The sequence below is a fragment of the Anguilla rostrata genome, chromosome 15 (genome assembly GCF_018555375.3).
Source record: "Anguilla rostrata isolate EN2019 chromosome 15, ASM1855537v3, whole genome shotgun sequence".
NCBI classification, from domain to species: domain Eukaryota; kingdom Metazoa; phylum Chordata; class Actinopteri; order Anguilliformes; family Anguillidae; genus Anguilla; species Anguilla rostrata.
Genome location: NC_057947.1, coordinates 2,011,789 through 2,038,584, shown reverse-complemented (window position 1 = coordinate 2,038,584; position 26,796 = coordinate 2,011,789). Strand labels below are relative to the sequence as shown.

Genomic DNA, 26,796 nt, shown 5'->3' with positions numbered 1-26,796 from the left:
CACTTATGTAGTTGTGGAAATGACTGAGTTTTGGTCTGATGGGCACTTCCTCGCTTGACCCAGAATCCAATGTTTGGGCTGTGACAAAGGCTGATAACAGAAAAAGCATAGCAAATGTATGAAGCAGTAATGTTCTGAGAGCTAGCCTTGAAACAGCTTGTTGCTAGATGGATTACAGGAGCTTTCTCTGGTCAGAGCGTCACAGGCATCAGCATGAAGATTAGCTTTTAGTGTATTACTGTTGCTTTACGAGTGTCATCAAATTGTCATTGTTGCAGACATCATAAATGGTTGCACGGTTTCAGCAAGAACAGGGACACTGATGTTTCTTATTCTTAAGGGACCTTCTATGTTGTGTAAAATTCAGTGTTGGCTTTTTAAAATCTGTAGGCAGAAATAGTAGTTCTTTCTTCATCTGGAGTACATGGTCACAGTGACCACAATATTCGTCATTGAAATTAGATTTCTGTGATCAGATTCAGAAGAAATCATTGACAAATAAAGTGGTCCATGAAAATGCTGTACTGCATGAAAATCCCAGGAGGAATTTTCTGTGATGCTGGAACCACCAAATCTGGCACCATCCATCTGGTAAAGTCAAAGTTGCTTAGATCACACATCTTGCCAATTCTAATAGGTAAGGAGCTGGCCTTGTAACCTATAAATCACAAGTTCGAGTCCCAGGTAGGACACTGCCGTAGTACCCTTGAGCAAGGTACCTAACCTGCATTACTTAGTATATATCCAGCTGTATGGATGTAATGTAAAAAACATTTGGGACAAAAAAGAAGCTGTGTAAGTCGCTCTGGATAGGAGAGTTTGCTAAATGCCTGTAATGTAATGTCTATATTGAGTTACAGCCACATAATGTGCTGTTAGGAGTAGCCTATTTGCATTAATGAGGGGGTATTCTGAATAAATGTGCCAGTATATAACCCAAAGGATATAGGTTTGGTGTTAGTTAGTCTTTATTGTCCCCATGGGGCAGTTTGTACTGCAGCATAGTATGTAATAAATAGCAATTACTATATTTATGACAACAGATAAACATTAAAATCATTGCAAAACGTATCACTATAACTTATTAAGAAAGCCAGTGAGACTTGGGATAAAAGACTGTTTAAACCTGTTTGTTTTTAACATAGGGATCCTATTTTAAAATAGGGAGCCTACACCAATCAGCCACAACATTAAAACCACCTGCCAAATATTGTGTAGGTCCCCCTCGTGCTGCCAAAACCGCTCTGACCCGTCGAGAGTTTTTAAAATCATGTGGAAATAATTCACCCTCTGACAATATCTTGGGTTTTTATAGCCCTGTAGCAACTAATAATGTAATAAACTACCAATAGTGTAATAACTCCCAATAATGTAGTCCATTTCTACTTTTTAATGTAATAAAAACCAATAATGTAAGTAGTAGTAGTAGTAGTACTAGTAGTACTAGTACTAGTACTACTACTAGTACTAGTACTAGTAGTAGTAGTAGTAGTAGTAGTAGTAGTAGTAGTAGTAGTAGACTTTATTGATCCCGGGGGGAATTTGCACTGTTGCAGCATAAAAGACAATAAAGTAACACAATCAGATACAAATTTACAGTAGATACAAAATATCAGATACAAATATACATTAGATACAAATATATACAGAAATACAAATATACCAGAGGACACCTTCAGAGGAGACGGGTCAGAGCTGTTTTGGCAGCACGAGGGGGACCTACACAATATTAGGTAGGTGGTTTTAATGTTGTGGCTGATCAGGGTATATCTGCAGAGATATGTCTGAAGTAATACAAATTGATTGAACAGGGGATGCTGGGAATCCCTCAGAATGGACTGGGATCCTATCTGATAATGCTGGGAGGGGTCAGCTGTATCAGATGATCTTGCCAGCTAATTTTACAATGTTGGCCAGTCTACTCTTGCACTTACGATTTAGGTTACCAAACCAGCAGGTCATATTAAAGGTTAAAAGAGATTCAATAAAAGACTTAAAAAACATAGTCATCAGCGTCGTGTCCACCTTGAAACTTCGGAGTAATAACTATTAAATGGGGAAAGGAGGTGCTCATGCAACATTGAACAGGTAATTGAAATAAAAGGTTATTGTTGTATGTATTCATATAATAATTTTCTCTCATCCTTCTGAGACAAAGACATCCATGTCTGTCCTCTGTGGAAGATGTGACGTGTCTAGTTGTATTTTCAAGCATTCATGATAGCTTAATTGTCTCTGTGTCTATAATGTATAATGGTCTTCAAATGTCATAAATTTGGATGTGAGATTACATGTTCTTGGACCTGGTGGTCTTTCCGGTGTAAAACGTTTACTGTGTATTTTTTTAAAATTGTTGTCATAATAAGTAAAACAGCACTTTTTTTACTTATTAGCATTATTAATAACAGATTGTTTTATTGTTTTTCAAATTTTATTTAGTTTGTATTTTTATACATTTTTATTACTATGTATATTATAACACAAAAAATATAGAAAAAATGTCATTTTGAACCTTTTTTCCCTGGGTCTCAGGAGGATAAAGCTTAGTTGCTGATATCATTTTAAAAAGCTCCCAAACTGCAGATCGCTCTCTGTTCCTGGCTGGTTCCATCTCTGCACAATGTCTCAGATTCTTAAAGCAGTCACTGTGACTCACTAGCTCACGACTGACATGAACTGCTTGCTCTACCCATGAAACCTGCTCCAAAGCCTTGCTTCCTTTGAGTCAGTTACCAGAGCGGTCACATGGTTGTGTGTACCGAATAAAGCTTCGGACGCCATTGATCACGTGTTTATGGCGGAAACTAATCAAGCCTCGGCACACTGTTTCTAGTGCGCTGTGGTGTTTTTCTTGACATGCTTCCGAGCTTCGTATCAAGGGTAACACTACCCCTTTTGAGATGTCTGTATAGTACATGCTCAGGGCCCATTTAATTTCTGCATTGCTTCCAGTCAAAACTATGCTTTATTGTGCGTGTGTCTCTGTATAGTACATGCTCAGGGCCCATTTAATTTCTGCATTGCTTCCAGTCAAAAGTATGCTTTATTGTGTGTGTGTCTCTGTGTGTCTATGTGAGTGTTCAGTGTGTTCTCATGTTGTGTGTTTACAGGCTAATTTGGGTTGGAAGCCACTTGCGGTTCAGTCTGGTCTGATGTGTTCCCGTCTCCTTAGATAGGGGGCGCTGATTCTAAAATGAGTCTCTCAGAGGAGCCAGAGACCAAAGGAGGAACCCTCAGCACTGAGAGGAAGAGGTATAAATGCATGAATCAGATATATAATGTGCTGTGAGTAAGAGCTGCATTAAGAGGATGAGTTTAACTGGGAGCTGTGTCTCCATTTTCAATGAGTTAGTGCTGCAGTAAGAGGATGAGTTTAACTGGAAGCTCTGTCTCCATGTGCTGTGAGTTAGAGCTGCAGTATAAGGATGAGTTTGACTGGAAGCTCTGTCTCCATGTTTTATTCACAGGGTCCAGGCAGAGAGAGCTGATTCACCTGTACCCAGCTGTCTGTCTATGAAGAGCCATCATTCAATGGATAAACCAGTCCATTTCAGAGGAGACGTCACTGATGATCAAAGGCAATTAAACAGATTCAAATTGACTCCACTGTTTATTTGTTCTTCAATTTTCTTCACTATGTGGACAGTTTTTATTAAGACACACACAGTTGTCTGTGACTGTATTATTGCACAGTCACATATAGGTGGGTATATTATATCACATGCTGTGTGTTAGAGCTGCAGTAAGAGGATGTGTTTAACTGGAAGCTCTGTCTCCATGTGGTGTGAGTTAGAGCTGCAGTAAGAGGATGAGTTTACCTGGAAGCTCTGTCTCCATGTGGTGTGAGTTTAAGCTGCAGTAAGAGGATGAGATTAACTGGATGCTCTGTCTCCATGTGCTGTGTGTTAGAGCTGCAGTAAGAGGATGAGTTTACCTGGAACCTCTGTCTCCATGTGCTGTGCGTTAGAGCTGCAGTAAGAGGATGAGTTTAACTGGAAGCACTGTCTTCATGTGCTGTGTGTTAGAGCTGCAGTAAGAGGATGAGTTTACCTGGAAGCTGTGTCTCCATGTGCTGTGAGTTAGAGCTGCAGTAAGACGATGAGTTTAACCTGAAGCTCTGTCTCCATGTGCTGTGAGTTAGAACTGCAGTATGAGGATGAGTTTGACTGGAAGCTCTGTCTTCATGTTTTATTCACAGGGTCCAGGCAGAGAGGGCTGGGTCACCTGTACCCAGCTGTCTGTCTATGAAGAGCGATCATTCAATGGATAAACCAGTCCATTTCAGAGGAGACATCACTGGTGATCAAAGGCAATTAAACAGATTCAAATTGACTCCACTGTTTATTTGTTCTTCAATTTTCTTCACTATGTGGACAGTTTTTATTAAGACACGCAGTTGTCTGTGACTGTATTATTGCACAGTCACATATAGGTGGGTATATTATATCACATTCAGGTGTAGGTGAGGTGTATTGCATCATATTCACATTTGCTGTGAGTCAGAGCTGCAGTAAGAGGATGAGTTTAACATGTAGCCCTGTCTCCATTTTCTGTGAGTTTGAGCTGCAGTAAGAGGATGAGTTTACCTGGAAGCTCTGTCTCCATTTTCTGTGAGTTTGAGCTGCAGTAAGAGGATGAGTTTACCTGGAAGCTCTGTCTCCATGTGCTGTGAGTTAGAGCTGCAGTAAGAGGATGAGTTTAACTGGAAGCTCTGTCTCCATGTGCTGTGAGTTAGAGCTGCAGTAAGACAACGAGTTTAACTGGAAGCTCTGTCTCCATGTGCTGTGAGTTAGAGCTGCAGTAAGACGATGAGTTTAACTGGAAGCTCTGTCTCGATGTGCTGTGAGTTAGAGCTGCAGTAAGACGATGAGTTTAACTGGAAGTTTTTTTTTTTTTTCATAGGATACTGTGGCCACTCGAGTCCCGCTCAAAGTGTTCCCATAAACAGGTGTGTGATCGCCTTTTTTCTCTCCAAAATTTTTTTTTTTTTCATACAGTACATTTCATTGGGGTGTATATAATGCATATTGGGATGGCAGGTATGCCATCCAGCCAAGGTACTCCTTTGTGGGGGATGTCTCATACCTATACAGCACAGAGAGTTTGGCACTTTTCAGGGTTCCTCACAGAAATAACCGCAACAGCCAGACTCTCAGCCCTTAAAAACATTAATTTCTGTACATTCTGAACCTATTTCGACAGACAGAATTTATAAACAACTTCACATCCACAAACTTTGCATTTTCTTCTTCTTCCATCCAAAAATGCTCATAGCCCACTGTCACATGCCAATCGTGACACCCTGGGCAGGGAGAATGTGACAGTACCGGGGAACACCGTTTCTGTCACATGGAGAGAGAGAGCGCACACACACAAACACGAAATCAAATTAACAGACTACTTCACCCTTCCCCCTCACGGGTCACATGCTAAAATAACGAAGACAAAAGAAAGTAAAATGGCGTGACCACTTTCCCGTGCACCGCCCGTAGCTGACCCGCCTTCCCGGCCGGGTCCAGCTCCTCCAGCATCCCAGCTGAGGATTACTTCCTTCTTGACTTTCATGCTTAAAATAAACCGAAACGAAACTCATAACTGCGCTCTCGGTGTTAGCTCCCGGTCTCGGCCCCAAACTGCGGAGAGCAGCACACGCCTTTAAGCACCTGGGCTGATTTGCCAACACAGCCCAGGTGTGTGTGCTCTCTCCACCAGCCGGCGCAGCCCAATCCGCCTCTCAGGCGGACCAACTGCCACACCCACAAAGAATATATGTCTCCCCATTGGACATTTTACAGACACCAGCCAATCCTTCAACAACACCAGCAAAAGCAAATTAAAATCTCACATACACACGCAAAATGGACATATCTTTTTACAAAATAAAATTTCTTGTCTCAACAGCAAGTCAGTTTGTGGCTCAGTGGTAAATGTTGCAATGGATCATTGAGTCACAGGCTCAAGTTCCACCTGAAGCAAATTCTTCATGTCTGACACATGCTCATTTGCTCACTAATAATTGTCTCAACTATTGCTTTTGCACCACATCTACCCCGTCTTTCACCGAACATATAGGCCCTCATTTACGAAACGAACGTACGACAGAAAACTGGGCGTGCGGTCATTTCCACGCTAAGCTCGGAATTTATAAATTTGGACGTGAGCGGAGGCTACGATCAAATCTCACGTCAAGTCTCAACTCGTGTACGCAAGTTTTCATGTCAGCGTGGACTTGCGGTGCAGCATAGTAAATCTGGCTGAGTCGGAGAATTGTTATTAGACTATATTCTGACTGGCATCTAAGCATATGCAGCCGCATATTCATCACTTAGAATATTTTGCCATAGGCTACATATTTTTATTTTGTAAAGGTCTACATCGACTGTGTCATATCCCTAACATAAATAGTTATTTTCAAATTGTTTGCAATTAACGGGGTTAACAGTTTTTTGGTGTAGGCTATGAGAATAATTTCTCTTTCATTTTGAGATAGCCTACTTGTTAGGCTACGCTACTGGTGACATAATTACAAGCAATTAGGTTAGGTGCTTATTCAGTCACCTATTTAAACAAGAGCTTTGACAGTCATAAAATCTCGGCAATGGCAGATCTGGATCTGTTAGAAGACCTCTACGCGCCCGTAAGACGAAAATGAAACGAACGAAACGAAAGCATGTTTATAACATCATTGAAACATCATTAAAATGGAGAAATAAATTAACCCTGCAACCGTGTAATTATTTAAATACTAGTAGCCTAGGCTATTAAATTGTTACCATTATCCGGCTCGGACACAGGTCTGTGTCTTTTCCGCCACCTGTTATGCCCGAAATGGAAGCAGACCTGATAAGCGGGGACACTCGCTCCTCAGTCTGCATCAATGCAAGGCTGGAAGTTTGGTGGCGAGTTTGAGGTCTGACCATTTTTTCTTCACCTAAATGTAAAGAATTATGATATAAGCTAATTACTATTATATATATAGGCTATACATATCACCGTTGTATAAATTAATTAATATATAGGGGTGTGATATTTAAATGACGATTGTTTTACAGTTTTTCCCAATCGTTTCCTGAAACTATAGCTCAAACTATACTCCTATAGAAACTATAGCTCCTGAAACACTGCACTCAAAACCATGTTATCTCTTCTCAAAACTGATTCTTTAAACCAAAACGATACACACAGGTATCATATGAATGTCCCTTACAGAGCATCAATTAAACACTGGTGTGATATATTTTGGCTTCATGAGGCCATTTTACATATTCAAATTTGTAAAATTGTGTAGAAATTGTTTCCTTTTTCTCCTTTTTAAGGTTTAAGGTTTTTATTTTTTTGTTTTTTTTATTTTGGGACCTTAAGGTTTAAGGTCCCAAAATAGGTTGCAATTTTATGGTACATACAGTATAAAGACTGTTGCCATATTGTAATACAATACTGTGAATATATCATATACAGTTTTTCTCAATTGTTTAAACGCGTTTCCTGAAACTATAGCTAAATTTCTCAAAACACTACACACAAAGCACAGCAACAGTTAACCTTTTGCCAAAACTACACAAATCTCTTGCAAAATGCATTCATATTCAAAACCATGTTCTCTCTTCTCAAAACTGACTTTTTCCATCAAAATGATTCACACAGGCCTCATATGAATAGGTCTTATTGAGCATTGATTTTACACTGGTGCGATAAATTTAATAACACAACCATCAAAATACTGTATGTATGTTCTGGCCTCATGAGGTCATGTTACATATTCAAGTGTATAAAATTGTGTAAAAATTGCTTATTTATTCTCCTTTTTTTAAGTTTTAGTTTTCTTTTCGAGTGGTCCCAAAATAGGCAGCAATTTTACAGTAAATATAAAGACTGTTGCCATGATACAATACAATAAATATATCATCATAAATAGTGCATTTGCTAGGTAAACCTAATTCAAATTCAGTACAGTACAGCAAAGTGTGTGAACTGTTATCACTTTGAGTGTTGTTGTTATTGTGTATGATACAATGCACATTTACTGCCAATGAGGTCCAGTTGGGCTGCACTCACAACCCAGGTTCCATCATACAATCCAGTCATACTGAACATTGTTAAAAGTGTTTTTTCATTTTCCTTATCAGTGCAATTATGAGTTTTGCCAAAATAGATAACATTTGTGTCTTCTCAAAACTAGAACATGCTTAGACTGTGTCAGTCTGGACAATGGATGTAATGATCTGTTATCATATATGAAATCAATGAACAAATTCAAAAAGGTAACAAAGCAAATCTTTATTTGTTACTGTAAAATAAATCTTTGTTCAGCAGACTGCAAAAATAAAAATCGTAGTTTGTAGGCCTGCTGTAAAAAACAAAAAAACAAATACATGATCAACCAAAGTTGACCGTATTTCATTTTAAATATTAGCTCGTCTCCCTCTTCTTCGTCCACCTCGCCCACCTCATACACGTACACCTTCTCCTCTACCTCTCTGTGCTACGTGTTGCCCCATTGTTTTCCAAAACAATAGAGGTCACCGGAGGTCTCTTTTATGCTCTGACAGATAATTGAAAAACTTAGCCAATTGAGTTTGAGCAGGTGTGGCGTGAGTGAGACCAGTTGGTACTTAGAGTTTGGCATTTGAAGGCCAGTGTTTTCCATGTGAACAAACAAGGCTTGATTATGAAAATTGTGCTAAATGATGAGATTTTGTGTATAGAGTTGTGCAAAAATGTGATTTAGAATTGCTATTTAAGTGAAAACAAAGGAATTGTGCTTAGAGTTTTGCAGAAATAGTCTTTGTTGTTGACACATGAGCTTCAAGTTTTCACCATCGTGTGCATAGTTCCAGTTTTAGTGTGTAAGCATTTGAGAGAAACTGTAAATATTGCATTGACACAATCATTGTATCAGAATAGGATACAATGCACATTTGTCTATCCAATGAGCTACAATTGGGCTAAACCTACAGTCTTTGGGCTAAACTCACAACCCAGCTCCCCAGAGTCATACTGTAAACTTATAGTTGATACTGCAACATTGTTAGAGTTCTGAGAATACACAAATGTTACCTATTTTGGCAAAGCTCATACAGTAATTGCACTAAAATGCAAGTAAAATGAAAAACACTACAGTAAGAAAATGTTTAGACTGTCTTTCTGGGGATGTAATGATGAAATCAGTGCACAAATACAAAAAGGTAACAAAGCAAATATTTACTAGCCAACACCATGTTGATTATGGTGGTCTCTTGCTCATCTGTAAATTTCCGGACAAAACAACATTACACTATGCATTTCTCTAAGCACTGTAAATATCCATAGAAACCATAAAGTTACATTACTGTAATTACTGTAGAGAGTATAGAAGACTACTGAAGTGGTTACTTACCTATTCTTATCTCTAAATGCCTAGATAGCTGAGGCTACCGTGAAGCGGCTCAAATTCGGCTGGACTCGCTGCCCAGCTTTGGTCATTGTTAGGCCATGATTGAGTACATGGTCAACCAAAGTTGCATGGATTTCATTAGAAATATTCCTTCCTCCTCTTCTTGCTCTCACTCTTCCTCTTCCTCTCTGTTCTCCATGCTGCTCCATTTTTTCCCCCAACACAGTAGAGGTCACCAGAGGGCTCTTTTATGCTCTGACACATGATTGAACTCTTTTGAACAGGTGAGAAGTGAGTGAGACCAATTGGTAATTAGGGTGTGGCATTTTGAAGGCCAGTGTTTTCCAGGTGAACAAAGTGTGCTAAATGATGAGATTTGTGCTTACGGTTTTGCAAACATGTGATTTAGAATTGCTATTTTGATACATGAGCTTCAAGTTTTCAGAATTGTGTGCATAGTTCAATTTTTTGTGTGTATACAATGGAGAAAAACTGTAAGCCGCCACATTTATCGCCCGATCATTCTTACGCTGTGATAGGTGAGATACGAACGTTTCATGAATCAACGTGAACCCAGTCGAAAGATGATTTCTGCGCGCGGATCTGCGCTGGTTTCTACGTTAGATTGATAAATGAGGGCCATAGACTGCATTATGACATACCATCTACACTTGGCCCTGTGTTTTTTTACAGTTTTTTTCAAATGTTTACACACTAAAACTGGAACTATGCACACGATAGTGAAAACTTGAAGCTCATGTGTCAACAACAAAGACTATTTCTGCAAAACTCTAAGCACAATTCCTTTGTTTTCACTCAAATAGCAATTCTAAATCACATTTTTGCACAACTCTACACACAAAATCTCATCATTTAGCACAATTTTCGTAATCAAGCCTTGTTTGTTTACATGGAAAACACTGGCCTTCAAATGCCAAACTCTAAGTACCAATTGGTCTCACACACGCCACACCTGCTCAAACTCAATTGGCTAAACTTTTCAATTATCTGCCAGAGCATAAAAGAGACCTCCGGTGACCTCTATTGTGTTGGAAAACAATGGAGCAACATGCAGCACAGAGAGGTAGAGGTAGAGGTAGAGGTAGAGGTAGAGGTAGAGGTAGAGGTAGAGGTAGAGGTGTACGTGTACGAGGTGGACGAAGAAGAGGGAGACAAGCTAATATTATAAATGAAATAGGTGCAACTTTGGTTGATCACGTATTTGTTTTTTGTTTTTTTTACAGCAGGCCTACGAACTACGATTTTTATTTTTGCAAAGATTTATTTTACAGTAACAAATAAAGATTTGCTTTGTTACCTTTTTGAATTTGTTCATTGATTTCATATGTGATAACAGATCATCACATCCATTGTCCAGTCTAAGCATGTTCTAGTTTTGAGAAGACACAAATGTTATCTATTTTGGCAAAACTCATAATTGCACTGAAAAGGAAAATGAAAAAAACACTTCTAACAATTTTCAGTATGACTCATGATGGAAACTGGGTTGTGAGTGCAGCCCAACTGGACCTCACTGGCAGGACAATACAATAAATGTGCATTGTATCATACACAATAACAACAACACTCAAAGTGATAACACACTTTGCTGTACTGTACTGAATTAGAATTAGGTTTACCTAGCAAATGCACTATTTATATGATGATATATTTACTGTATTGTATCATTGCAACAGTCTTTATATTTACTGTAAAATTGCAGCCTATTCTGGGACCCCTCAAAAAGAAAACTAAAACTTAAAAAAAGGAGAAAAGATAAGCAATTTTTACACAATTTTATAACTTGAATATGTAACATGACCTCTTGACGCCAAAACATATATATAGTATTTTGATGGTTGTGTTTTTAAATTTATCACACCAGGATGAAATCAATGCTCAATAAGACCTATTCATATGAGGCCTGTGTGAATCATTTTGATGGAAAAGGTTTTTGAGAAGAGAGAACATGGTTATGAATGCATTTTTCAAGAGATCTGTGTAGTTTTGGCAAAAGGTTAACTGTTGCTGTGCTTTGTGTGTAGAGTTTTGAGAAATTGAGCTACAGTTTCAGAAAACGTATTTGAACAATTGAGAAACTGTAATCTTACCATTTTAATCTTACCATTTCATTTAAACTTTGTGTCACATCAAAGTGTCGAATACCTCATGCAACACATTTAAATGAATGTACATAACTGCGGGTGAATACCTACAGGAAGCATATTTCTCCAGAAAACATATGTTTATACTTGCTTGTCAACTTCATTTTACTAAATGTACAAGTTTTCGTACATTTGCTACTTACAATACATACTGCATGTAAAATATATATTGTACATACATACATAGAAAACTTCTTTATCCCCATGGGGACATTTCCCTCGCATCATGGTGCATTCACATTTACGAACAGGCATTTGTTACAGTTCACTTGTATTATGGCCCATTTATTTGTCGTGTTCATTTATTATTGTGATGCAGCACACCTCTTCATGTGTTTATTTCACAAGGATACAGCACACCTCTTCATGTGTTTATTTCACACTGATACAGCACACCTCTACATGTGTTTATTTCAGTCTCTCCTGCGCACTCTGATGAAGCTGAAGAAGGACGAAAAGCTGAAACTGTTTCAGAGCCATCTGAGTCAGGATTGCCCAGAATGCATAAAGAGTCTGCCTGAAGATCCTTCTGCACTGGTTAAGTTTATGAAGATGAAGGAATTGTTCAAAAGTCATCGAATTGATGATTACCCAGAATGCACTGAGAGACAGCAGGAGGATCCTGAGTCCCTGTACATAGTTGAAAAGATGCTGGAGACCTGTGGCAGTGAGGGGTCTCTGAAGATCACACTCCACATCCTGAGGAACATGAAGCAGAAGGATCTCGCTGACTCACTGGAAAGAGGTGAGCACAGTAAGAGTTTTCCCTCATTGCTACTTTGTGTCCATTAGAATTCTGAAATTAGTTTACATAGCAAAAAAAACAGTGATCAATGTTCTGATTTACAGCATCTACACTTTCATAATACTGTTTTCCATTGACAATATTACATACTGTATATAAAAGGCCAAAAAATAACATTTGTTTTACATTTTAATTTATTAAAATATTGCCTCAAGCAGTGATTACAATGACAAGCAAGATGAAATGTCCTTGAAGGGGGTTTAAAGGCAAAATCTTGTGCTCAAATACCAATAACTAGACCACTGTCCCATCAGACATACTGCCCTGAGTTTGTATCCAGGAATCAAACTCAGCAATCAGCATAAAAGTATTAGATTATGAGGGCCTCCGGGTGTCTCACGCTGTAAAGAAGCTCGTTCCAAAAGCAAAAGCATGACCCTGCAACGGGGTGTTTGAGTCCTACTTGTGCACCTGCAGATGCGCAAACTGAGAATATGATGACCTTTTTATCCTCTGACAACGTGGGTAGCACATAATTTGTGCTGCGTCTGCAGTGTGGAAAATAGCAAAATATCTGCCTTCTCCTCCTGACATCAAGCAGGAGATCCGCAAGTTCAGTTGGGAATAATCTGCATTGGTCGTGCTAAATGCCAAAAAGAAATATTTGTTGTTCATAATTTTATTAACAGAAGCAGGATGAAATAAGCTACAAATTATGTTTTTGCATTCTGATCAAAATGCATTTATGCCACACAGACTATATGATGATAGAAAAAATAATAGATAACCCTAGAAGCGATTTCTGTTTTATTTACTCATGTGCAAGCTACAGTGGGGCAGGCAGAAACAAATTACTGGGCTGGCCTGTGAAAAAGTGTAGAGGCCGACTATCTAGAGTTTTTCGGAATAAATGTTCCGCATGTGCTAGGCCCCGCTCCAGCGCTCTTTGGAGCTAATTCTACATATGAATTGTTAATACAAATAAATCAAACATTTTTTGCATATGCTGCCTCTTGTAGCCTATTTCCTTTTGCCGCTTTTAAACTTGTTTGGCGAACACTTTCACTCGAGATTTCATTGTTTTCTCAATGTAGCCTTGATCTTTACTGCATGAAGACATTTTGTTATTCTATGAGTAGTATTATTGAAGGAAATTTTACAGGTCCTAGAACAAGAATGAATGTGCATGTTTTGAATATGAAAGGATTTAATAGTAAACATGTTATGAATTTAAAAACAGGGATAATAACATTGTGGAATAACAGCTAGTGGAAATCCTTAAGAGTCCCCCCATGTATCAGACAGCAATTTTAGTGACTACATTGTAGTAATATTGCCACGATGGCCATGAAAAATGTAGCTGTACAATTCTAGTTTACCATTGACGACTTGTTGTAGAGGACTGTTGTGATACTTTGTACAGTATCACAAACTAATTTGGAATGCACTTCTTTATACAGATGACAATACGGCAGTACTACTAGCCTTTTTTTACTGTGCACAGTACCATTTATTTCTTTTTGATGTCGGTTTTAATTGGCTACAGAACGATGATGATGCACGCAGAAAGCAAATCAAATGCATTATCTTAACAAATCTAACGAGAAAGTAATATCTTGTTTTCAACTTTTCACGCAAAGTGCTTTCTCTTTGAATATCACAATGCTACCACTGGCTGTGTAAATATTGTGATCAATAAACAGCACAAAAGTCGGACCAATATCTGCGTTTATAGAACGCAGTGTATTTTTTCTCCTGCACTGTGGCTCCTTTATCTGTGTAAAAAAATGCGGAAACCGAACGTTAATGTGACCTCTGAACCTGGGATAAAATACTGCGACCTCTGAACCTGGGATAAAATACTGTGACCTCTGAACCTGGGATAAAATATTGTGACCTCTGAACCTGGGATAAAATACTGTGACCTCTGACCCTGGGATAAAATACTGTGACCTCTGAACCTGGGATAAAATACTGCGACCTCTGAACCTGGGATAAAATATTGTGACCTCTGAACCTGGGATAAAATACTGCGACCTCTGAACCTGGGATAAAATACTGTGACCTCTGAACCTGGGATAAAATATTGTGACAAATGCAGGTCTGCCAGGTGAGAGGTGGCTGCGCCACCTGTAGTAGAGCGGTTAGGCTAACTCACTGGCAGATTATATATATATATGTATAATTATAATTATACATATATATATATATATATTTTTATAAACTTTGAAATATATTGTGGGACAAGTAAGGATGTTTATTTTCTGTATCCAGCAGTTCCAACAGTCGACGCCCTTGTTAAAATGTTCAGAACTCTGAATACTGAACCAAGTGATATTGCATGCTAGAACCTCTCACTTAACCTACATGTAAAATATATTTTATGTGTTTTAATTTAATAATTATTATTGAAAATGAGAATTATCAATGAATTTGCTGAATTCATTGATAGGTCAGTCTACAGAAAACTGGTGGAATCAATGAACAAGTCAAAAGCTCTATATTTGTAAGCAGGCTGACAGGTGTGGATCCAAGTGCAGAAGAAACTGGCAGGATGCAGATGAAGCGTAAACCCAATTCAGGGGTATTTATTGTATAACAGCAGAAGGCAGGCAGGTACAGAAGAGCACTGAGGAAGAGATCTCTGGCTTACTCAAAACAAAAACTAACAGGCAGAAGTTTAACTACGACACGTAGCGGCTCAGAATAAAACAGACTAGGCAGACTGACAACTAAGACCTGACTGAATGGGGGAAACAGACCTAAATACAAAAAGGGGGTAATGACTGATTGCAGATAGCCAGTGACACACAGAGAGATAGGGCTACACATGAGGGAAACAATCTAACAATCAATTAATCAATCATTGCATTAATTTAGCAATTATACACCTGGGTAGAACACCAGAGGGAGAGACACTAGGGAGGAGAGAGGGAGACTGGGTTAGTAGAAGAGCTGGGCATCACAGCCGTGACAATATTAGGTTTTAAGATTAGCTAATTGCATTTACTACAAAGCAGTCAAATACATTAATGCGTTGAAATCATACATTCTTTATTGAATGCAGGCTCACTACTTCTAAATGACAAAACAGAAGACTACAACAAAACATTAAACAATTGATTATGAAATACCAGAAAAGAGAGAGAGAGACGGATATGCCAGACCTTGCCAAAGTGTTACCCACTTCCATCAAACCATTCAGTAACCCCTCGTGCCATTGTGGATGGGGTCATTGTCATCCTGGAAGAGACCACTCCCATCAGAATGAAAATGTTTCATCGTACGAGAAGGGTGATCACTCACATTAACTTTGCGTTGATTTGCAGTGACCCTTCCCTTTAAGGGGTCGAGTGGACCAAGCCCACACAGCATAACAGAGCCACCAGACCCCCTCACTGTAGGGGTCAAGCATTCAGGCCTGTATGGTTCTTTGGTGGATGCCACTCATGCACTCGCCCACTTGTCGAGAATATGGTGAAGGATGACTCATCTTACCATATCGCTTTTTTCCATATCTCTGTAGACCAGTGCCTATGGGTTTTGCACCACAGAACTCTCAAATGGGCATTTAGGGTTTATGCACTGTAGCACCCAACGTACCTGGAACTTTTAGTCCCAGGAACTACTTTTCAAGGAACTAAAAGGTTCCTTCAGCCCATTGTTGTCTGCGTTTCCACCGCAGTCTAAAGACCCGCGAAGATTAGGAAAATTAGCCCAGTGACGTATGAAAAAGCAACGTCGTCGTCGGTCTATCTGTCGTATGATTTCTTCTGTAACCCCATACTACCACCAAAGTGGCCTACATTATTTTCTAATAACCGGGACAGTCCGGAGGGGTTTATTCCACTTAACAGGCTACCAACAATGACTATATATGGTTACTTTAGTATTTATTGATTTTTATCGACTTAATCACCTGAAATTGAAATATTCTTCCATGGTCGTTTGGGCATATTTTACCATTGTCAAGCAAAACTCCCGTTGGTAGTTAGACTTGGACCATTGTTATGCAACAAATAGGATATAACAGGCCAATAGTCAGACTGTAACTGTTTTATATATCCTCTCAAACACATTCATTATGTTTTTATGCGAACATTCACTTTCATGTCTTGACATCCGAGGCGACAATGCATTCACATTCCACAAATAACTGGTAACAACAGGAGAAAACATGCACATGTCGTAAACAATTTGCTGTTGAATTGATTACTTCGACTCTCATCGTCAATTCCATATAGGCTAATGACAATACGCAAAATGACAATAATAAATAGAATGAAAACTCGGACTTGCGCGAAAATTTAAATTAATATTGCAGTGGTACAGCCACCGTTTGCGTTCCTTCAAAGTTACTGCTAGCGGAGCAGCGAAGTGTGCCCTCCAGATGCGAACCACGCACCATAAATTAGTCCATAGTCTGGTCTTTTTGTGGAATTGAAGAATCGCAGAGTAAAACTGTGGCAGTCTGAAAAAGCAAAAGGGACGATTACTAGAATTAACCTGTTATTTCACCCTGACAAAAAGTGCGGAAGGTGATTTCCAGTGTGCTTTTACTGTATCAACAATGTAAATTATGCAGAACTGCCGCATACCTCACATAACTGTATCAAACGTTTTGAGTCAATTATAACGGGCTAACAAAGAAAATCCAGAAGAAAATATTCAGCAACCGAATTAAACCGTTTGAATGTTTTGGTACGTAATATGCTGTCCCAGCACGAATGCTTAACATTTTATAAAACGAATACAAAAGCAAGAAAAGAACAGAAGAGCACACGTTATAATCCTCAATCTTAATTTCTCATCTGTTCCAAGATGTTGGCTGGCTATAACCAAAAGTCGGCTACTGCACCGCATAACATACAAGTTTGAATTCAAGTTATTATTATGAAAATAAATTGGTTTGCGGCTGCAGACTTTTAAAAATGGCGGTAGACATAAAATACTGCGAGTAGTCGGCCAATCAGAATATTCAGCGCTTGCGCCCCACCCCAAAAGTTCTGGTACTTTTGGAAAGTACTACCCCCCGAGCAGGGACTTTTTTTGGGGTAAAATATAAGTCCCCGGAACTTAATTTATACCCTGGTCCCTGCGATGGAAATGCACTAAGTTCCTCAAGAGGTTCCTAGTTCCTGGGGAAAGGTCCTGCGATGGAAACCCGGCTTATGTAGTTGTTGACAAACTGTTGCTGGCAGTGTGATCACATCCTGCATTGACATTCTCAGTCACCTGAGGAAGAGTTTCTTTTCTGTTTATCCATACGCACTAATGCACAACCATCACAGTCATTGAATTTGCGCTTTCGACCTCAATTTCTGACCCTATTTACTGATGTCTTTCCCATGGATCTAAATGCAGATATCACTTTGGTCACTGTTCCTATTGAAACAGTTGGCAGTTGAGCAGTCTATGTGACTGATGCTTCTGCCATCGGTGCCCCAATAAGGAACCCTTTTTCAAAGTCACTTAGGGATGGTGGCGAATACAATACCACATTTGGCAACGCTCGAATAATGCATTCTCCCCGAATGTTTGCTCCTCTCGAATTTGGCAAATATTATTCAGATTCATATCTATTTTCCCATCTCTTTCATGCGATTTGCTCACAAGTCAGCGCCACGTTTCTCAGTTAGACACACACACACACCTGCAGTGAGAGTTTCCTTTAAAGATAGACCAGAGCGTGTCAATCATGCACTGGGGACTTTATAATTAAAATGACTCCAGCGCCTATAACATAAATGCCTATATCCTCCTCCTTCCATGACTTTCCTAAATATTTGTGCTTAAATAACTGCGTTTTTAAAATAAAATAAAAATCGACTCAGTAAAGAAATACAGGCAGTCTGTGCCATTTTCTTCACAAAGCCCCCCACTAGACAGTAGACAACAACAGGTGCGTTTACCCTGGTGCGAACATGTCGTTGTCTACTCTGCACCCTATTGAACAACTGAATGACCTTTGCTTTGATAAGAATTTCCCAATAAAGTGCTGTTGAAAGTACTTTCACACTTACAATCATGCAGAATTCATTCACTGCAACTGTGATGAAGTTGATAAAGCCTTTAGGGTGGGGATGAACAATTGTGGACGCTGTAGTCATAAAAATAATAGGCTTAGAAATCCATGGAGGTAATGCCATCGATATATTTTTGTGTTTTCTCTGAAACTGAGACTTTGAATAAACTGAATAGAATAGCTACATGACAACTGAGTGAAATATAACCGATTTGTGTGTGTGCGGTTCCAGCAAACCACCAAAGCTGCGTGTTCTCTGACGAATTGATAAGAGGAGAGTGACGGTGCATATTACACTTTGAATTTCATTAACTACTTTTTCAGTTTTGTCTTGTCATGCACATTTTAGCGCTTTTCTCAGTGTTCCTGTAATATGCCTCGATACATTTTCCCTATATAACAAAACCGCTAAAATTTAGAAATACAAATGTTAAAATTGATTCAGTTGTGTACTCAAGAAAATTTGCAATGTACGGTTTTGTAAGCGGTAGCACGCAGGCTTACTAGAGTTAAAACATTACAAGTTGTTGGCTAATGACACGCCCAGCACTGGCTCATGTGACTCTAAAATATCTGACCTGCCCCCCAACGAGTGTTTCAAGCAACTTTAAATATAGCAAGGGATGTTATATCTCCCCATCGCAGACTGCCCCCAGCTCATGTGCAGGAGCTTGTAAAATACAACTTGGGGAGGTTTGAATAAAGCATAATGGCTGGACATGTATTCCACCCATGGATGCTTTTCGGTTTTTTCTTTTAATTACCTAAGCTTATGCAAATCAAACATACAGCTAAAGAGGAAAGAAAAATATTAACACACAAAAAATAACAATACATTTAGCCTAACATTGTGTAGGGGTTCATTGAATACAGTAGTTAATAATCAAGATGAGAAACAATTTTTTAATCATATAAGCATTTCACTTTAATTGACTTCACTGTCCCTTAGGTAGGGGTGGTGGAGTTCATGCAGTTTGTAAGAGTAAGAATGAGTAACTATGTTTTGATTCATGATAACATTTTTCCTATGTCTTATTAACCTACGTTTAATGTTACCTGGTCTGGCACCTGCATTTTCAATACAGTGATTTAGGGTTTCATTTGATGCATTTGCCTCTATGGCAGAGGTTCTGCCAGCCAGAGGGAAATAGGCTACTTGCGGGGTTCTGACAGTAGGAGGCAGCAGAGTGTAACTTTTTCTCTATGTTTTTTCCTCAGAGACAGCATCCATCAATTGTACTTGATGTCACACTGCGTTGTATTTCGGGGTGACTGGCCATCTTTAGAGGAACGCTTAGCTCTGTGGCTTTGAGATATCATTCGTACGATATTTGGGAAAAATAAAGCCCCAGCTAATAGTGGTCTGGCATCGGGTACCATACTTTAGGATAGTGGTCAGCGTAGTCGCCATTCAAGTATTTTTATGGATTCGATCCCTAACTCTCTTGTCATATTATAAGTCTGCAATGTAAAACCTGTGTAAGACCCTGGTCAATCCCATTTTGCCAATTTTTCATGAAACAGTTAATTTTTCATGTTAAGTGTCAGAAATGCTTCAGCTATAATCAAATAGCAACATATAAAGCGTTAACTTTCCAGAAAATAACATCGGTTTTCTTTAATACTATTCCGTTGTTATGCAACAAATAGGATATAACAAGCCAATAGTCAGATTGTAACTGTTTTATATATCCTCTCAAACACATTCATTATGTTTTTATGCGAACATTCACTTTCATGTCTTGACATCCGAGGTGACAGAATGTATTCACAATCCACAAATAACTGGTAACAACAGCAGAAAACATGCACACGTCGTAAACAATTTGCTGTTGAATTGATTACTTCAACTCTCATCGTCAATTCCATATAGGCTAATCGCAAAATGACAAGAATAAATAGAATGAAAACCCGGACTTGCGTGAAAATTTAAATTAATATTGCAGTGGTACAGCCACCGTTTGCTTTCCTTCAAAGTTACTGCTAGCGGAGCAGCGAAGTGTGCCCTCCAGATGCGAACCATGCACCATAAATTAGTCCATAATCTTCCTGATCTTTTTGTGGAATTGAAGAATCGCAGAGTAAAATTATGGCAGTCTGAAAAAGCAAAAGGGACGATTACTAGAATTAACCTGTTATTTCACCCTGACAAAAAGTGCGGAAGGTGATTTCCAGTGTGCTTTTACTGTATCAACAATGTAAATTATGCAGAACTGCCGCATACCTCACATAACTGTATCAAACGTTTTGAGTCAATTATAACGGGCTAACAAAGAAAATCCAGAAGAAAATATTCAGCAACCGAATTAAACCGTTTGAATGTTTTGGTACGTAATATGCTGTCCCAGCACGAATGCTTAACATTTTATAAAACGAATACAAAAGCAAGAAAAGAACAGAAGAGCACACGTTATAATCCTCAATCTTAATTTCTCATCTGTTCCAAGATGTTGGCTGGCTATAACCAAAAGTCGGCTACTGCACCGCATAACATACAAGTTTGAATTCAAGTTATTATTATGAAAATAAATTGGTTTGCGGCTGCAGACTTTTAAAAATGGCGGTAGACATAAAATACTGCGAGTAGTCGGCCAATCAGAAATATTCAGCGCTTGCGCCCCACCCCAAAAGTTCTGGTACTTTTGGAAAGTACTACCCCCCGAGCAGGGACTTTTTTTGGGGTAAAATATAAGTCCCCGGAACTTAATTTATACCCTGGTCCCTGCGATGGAAATGCACTAAGTTCCTCAAGAGGTTCCTAGTTCCTGGGGAAAGGTCCTGCGATGGAAACCCGGCTTATGTAGTTGTTGACAAACTGTTGCTGGCAGTGTGATCACATCCTGCATTGACATTCTCAGTCACCTGAGGAAGAGTTTCTCTTCTGTTTATCCATACGCACTAATGCACAACCATCACAGTCATTGAATTTGCGCTTTCGACCTCAATTTCTGACCCTATTTACTGATGTCTTTCCCATGGATCTAAATGCAGATATCACTTTGGTCACTGTTCCTATTGAAACAGTTGGCAGTTGAGCAGTCTATGTGACTGATGCTTCTGCCATCGGTGCCCCAATAAGGAACCCTTTTTCAAAGTCACTTAGGGATGGTGGCGAATACAAATACCACATTTGGCAACGCTCGAATAATGCATTCTCCCCGAATGTTTGCTCCTCTCGAATTTGGCAAATATTATTCAGATTCATATCTATTTTCCCATCTCTTTCATGCGATTTGCTCACAAGTCAGCGCCACGTTTCTCAGTTAGACACACACACACACCTGCAGTGAGAGTTTCCTTTAAAGATAGACCAGAGCGTGTCAATCATGCACTGGGGACTTTATAATTAAAATGACTCCAGCGCCTATAACATAAATGCCTATATCCTCCTCCTTCCATGACTTTCCTAAATATTTGTGCTTAAATAACTGCGTTTTTAAAATAAAATAAAAATCGACTCAGTAAAGAAATACAGGCAGTCTGTGCCATTTTCTTCACAAAGCCCCCCACTAGACAGTAGACAACAACAGGTGCGTTTACCCTGGTGCGAACATGTCGTTGTCTACTCTGCACCCTATTGAACAACTGAATGACCTTTGCTTTGATAAGAATTTCCCAATAAAGTGCTGTTGAAAGTACTTTCACACTTACAATCATGCAGAATTCATTCACTGCAACTGTGATGAAGTTGATAAAGCCTTTAGGGTGGGGATGAACAATTGTGGACGCTGTAGTCATAAAAATAATAGGCTTAGAAATCCATGGAGGTAATGCCATCGATATATTTTTGTGTTTTCTCTGAAACTGAGACTTTGAATAAACTGAATAGAATAGCTACATGACAACTGAGTGAAATATAACCGATTTGTGTGTGTGCGGTTCCAGCAAACCACCAAAGCTGCGTGTTCTCTGACGAATTGATAAGAGGAGAGTGACGGTGCATATTACACTTTGAATTTCATTAACTACTTTTTCAGTTTTGTCTTGTCATGCACATTTTAGCGCTTTTCTCAGTGTTCCTGTAATATGCCTCGATACATTTTCCCTATATAACAAAACCGCTAAAATTTAGAAATACAAATGTTAAAATTGATTCAGTTGTGTACTCAAGAAAATTTGCAATGTACGGTTTTGTAAGCGGTAGCACGCAGGCTTACTAGAGTTAAAACATTACAAGTTGTTGGCTAATGACACGCCCAGCACTGGCTCATGTGACTCTAAAATATCTGACCTGCCCCCCAACGAGTGTTTCAAGCAACTTTAAATATAGCAAGGGATGTTATATCTCCCCATCGCAGACTGCCCCCAGCTCATGTGCAGGAGCTTGTAAAATACAACTTGGGGAGGTTTGAATAAAGCATAATGGCTGGACATGTATTCCACCCATGGATGCTTTTCGGTTTTTTCTTTTAATTACCTAAGCTTATGCAAATCAAACATACAGCTAAAGAGGAAAGAAAAATATTAACACACAAAAAATAACAATACATTTAGCCTAACATTGTGTAGGGGTTCATTGAATACAGTAGTTAATAATCAAGATGAGAAACAATTTTTTAATCATATAAGCATTTCACTTTAATTGACTTCACTGTCCCTTAGGTAGGGGTGGTGGAGTTCATGCAGTTTGTAAGAATGAGTAACTATGTTTTGATTCATGATAACATTTTTCCTATGTCTTATTAACCTACGTTTAATGTTACCTGGTCTGGCACCTGCATTTTCAATACAGTGATTTAGGGTTTCATTTGATGCATTTGCCTCTATGGCAGAGGTTCTGCCAGCCAGAGGGAAATAGGCTACTTGCGGGGTTCTGACAGTAGGAGGCAGCAGAGTGTAACTTTTTCTCTATGTTTTTTCCTCAGAGACAGCATCCATCAATTGTACTTGATGTCACACTGCGTTGTATTTCGGGGTGACTGGCCATCTTTAGAGGAACGCTTAGCTCTGTGGCTTTGAGATATCATTCGTACGATATTTGGGAAAAATAAAGCCCCAGCTAATAGTGGTCTGGCATCGGGTACCATACTTTAGGATAGTGGTCAGCGTAGTCGCCATTCAAGTATTTTTATGGATTCGATCCCTAACTCTCTTGTCATATTATAAGTCTGCAATGTAAAACCTGTGTAAGACCCTGGTCAATCCCATTTTGCCAATTTTTCATGAAACAGTTAATTTTTCATGTTAAGTGTCAGAAATGCTTCAGCTATAATCAAATAGCAACATATAAAGCGTTAACTTTCCAGAAAATAACATCGGTTTTCTTTAATACTATTCCAAAAATTAGCTTCCCTCTTCCATGTAGCTAGTCACTCTTGCTGGAGGGATAGCTACACATCATCACACACTGGCAGTAGGTTGGGAACGCGGAATCTAAAAAAATGCTTGTCAGCAAGAAATTCAATTTCAAGGATGGAATGTATGTAATACTGTGTGAGGGGTGTGTTGCACACTGTGATAAAGGCGTGTATCACTGTGTGGGGTGTGTAATATACTGATAGAAGTATGTAACACTATGATACTGTATTTGTGAAATACTGTGAAAACTGAAGGCCTTAATATTTTTATTGATAGTTTCTTCTTAAAATATGTTATTGAAAGGGAAATTTTAATCTTATTTTAAACAATTATTTATCATATTTCTTTCCAGATGAATCCATAAAAAGAGCCCAGCAGGCACTGAAAACTCATCTGAAGAGGAAGTTTGAATGCATATTTGAAGGTTTAGCGAAGCAGAACAACCCAACCCTTCTGAATGAGATCTATACAGAGCTCTACATCACAGAGGGGGGAAGTGGGGGGGTCAATAATGAACACGAGGTCAGACAGATTGAGACATTCAAGAGACAAACCACACAGGAGACTGCAATTCTCTGCAATGACATTTTTAAGCCTTTACCTGGACAAGAGAAACCCATCAGAACTGTTCTTACAAAGGGCATCGCTGGCATTGGGAAAACCGTCTCTGTGCAGAAGTTCATTCTGGACTGGGCAGAAGGAAAAGCCAATCAGGACGTTGATTTCATCTTCACTCTTCCTTTCCGAGATCTGAATTTGAAGAAGGAAAGAGCATTCAGTCTGATGCAACTTCTGCAGCACTACTTTCCACAACTGAAAGAGATCAAAAGTGTTGAAGTTGATGAAGTCAAAGTGGTGTTTATCTTCGATGGTCTGGATGAATGTAGACTTCCTCTAGATTTCCAAAGCAATAAGGACTGCTTTGATATGACTGAGTCGTCATCAGTGGATGTGCTGCTGACCAACCTCATTAAGGGGAATCTGCTTCCCTCTGCTCTCCTCTGGATCACCTCCCGACCAGCAGCAGCCAATCAGATCCCTCCTGAGTGTGTCCACCAGGTGACAGAGGTACGAGGGTTCAGTGACCCACAGAAGGAGGAGTACTTCAGGAAGAGAATCAGAGATCAGAACAAGGCCAGCAGAATTATCTCACACATAAAGTCATCCCGGAGTCTCTACATCATGTGTCACATACCAGTCTTCTGCAGGATTTCTGCTACTGTTCTGGGGACAATGTTGGATAAAATATGGAGTAGAGATCTGCCCAAAACTCTGACTGAAATGTACACACTCTTCCTGCTCATTCAGACTAATGCGAAGAATAAGAAGTATCATGGCACTGATGAGACAGACCCAAAGAAGATGTCAGCATCAGATGCAGAAATCATCCTGAAACTGGGGCAGCTGGCTTTTCAACAGCTGGAAAAGGGCAATCTGATATTCTATGAAGAGGACCTGAGAGAGAGTGGCATTGATGTCAGCGAAGCTTCAGTGTACTCTGGAGTGTGTACAGAGATCTTTAAAGAGGACATTGGATTGTATCAGGAGAAGGTCTACTGCTTTGTGCATCTGAGCATTCAGGAGTATCTGGCTGCCTTGTTTGTATTTCAATCATGTGTAAATGAGAACAGAAATGTACTCAGAGCAGAAAAATCAAAACCTCACAGTGGCAGAGTGCAGCTGTCTGAGTTACACAGGAGTGCAGTGGATCAGGCCTTAGAGAGTGAGAATGGACACCTGGACCTTTTCCTCCGGTTCCTTCTTGGCCTCTCCCTGGACTCCATTCAGATGCTCTTCAGAGGACCACTGACACAGACAGGAAGCAGATCAGCTGTACCAGACCTACAGGCACAGACAGAAGGCAGATCACGGAGCATTAAGAAAACAGTCCGGTACATTAAGGAGAGGATCAGAGAGGAATCTTCAGCAGAGAGGATCATCAATCTGTTCCACTGTCTAAACGAACTGAATGACAGCTCTCTAGTAGAGGAAATCCAGAATTCCTTCAGATCAGGAAAACTTTCTGATAAAAAGCTGAAACCAGGCCAGTGTTCAGCTCTGGCCTTTGTGTTACTAGTGTCAGAGGAGGCCCTGGATGAGTTTGACTTGAAGACCTACAACACATCAGCGGCATGTCATCAGAGACTGCTACCAGTAATCAGGAACTGCAGGAAGGCCATGTGAGTATTATGTCATTAATAATGTAGATGATTGACAGTGCATTTTCACACTTTCTATTTCTAGTGAGAAAAAAGTGCAGGGCAAAAGAAAATTTGGTTAAAAAAAAGATTTCTGAATCAAGATGTTTTAACTCGTGCCCTCATTTAATGTCTTATATCCAGAACATAAGCAGCATCAAATGCAAAACCTCAGCACTTACCATATATTTTATTTAATTTACTATTATTATTTGCTAATTTAATACATTTACTAATTATTTGCAATGATACCAATTATGAAATAAATAAGGAGTTAATTGATAGGCAGAGTAATCTGATGGATCAACCTTTGTCAGAATATATAATTCAAGCAGATTAAAACGAAGAGATGCTATATTAAGTTACAATATTAAGAAAAGGGGCCCTATTTTGATGACAGCATAGGCACAAACACACTTGGAATTGCTAGTGTCATATTTTTCAATTTCACCATGGTTGTTAGTTTTATGGTCTGTGGTTAATCTGCTTGTGTCAACATGGGTTTGTTGGTGCAATCAGGGATGTGTCAATAGAAACTTTCACTATGTGAGTTTGGTGTTGAGTAATGCGTTTGCAGTCAAACCGACCCATACCAGGATTTAACTTGTGCTATTTGGGCATTATAACTGTGCCACACATGTGAATCCATACACACATAACACAGATACAAGAAATATTTTATTTATTTTAATTTAACTATTTTAAAGAAAAGTTGTATTGTTATTCAGTCCAATGCTGGCTATTTAGGCAGTGGAGTTAATTGTGTAAGCTACTTGAATGAGATAGGTGGGAGACCGGCATTACACCCCTCAGAAATTGTTTACAATGAGCCCAGAATGCACTGGAAACTTGCTTTAAATCATGTGTTTGGCTGGGCTAGGTCAATGATTGAATGGACCTTCGGAATGTTGAAAATGCATTTTAGAAATTTGTATGGATTGGGTGGTACATTACTGTACAGCCCTCAGAAAGTCAGTGCATTCTTTGTGGTG

General features: G+C 39.2%; 1 protein-coding gene across 9 annotated transcripts in view; it reads left to right on the top strand.

Annotated features, from left to right (window-relative positions):
- Positions 1–26,796, top strand: part of LOC135240535 (NACHT, LRR and PYD domains-containing protein 3-like) — a 169,044-nt gene that overhangs the window by 99,444 nt on the left and 42,804 nt on the right. For 7 of the 9 annotated variants that reach the window (XM_064310127.1, XM_064310124.1, XM_064310125.1 and 4 more), the window contains 3 exons: positions 4,903–4,948; positions 11,956–12,292; positions 23,959–25,786. In XM_064310127.1, the coding sequence (XP_064166197.1) occupies positions 4,903–4,948; positions 11,956–12,292; positions 23,959–25,786 (2,211 nt within the window). The remainder of the gene's footprint in view (positions 1–4,902; positions 4,949–11,955; positions 12,293–23,958; positions 25,787–26,796) is intronic. The other 2 variants (XM_064310121.1, XM_064310130.1) reach the window with 2 other exon arrangements.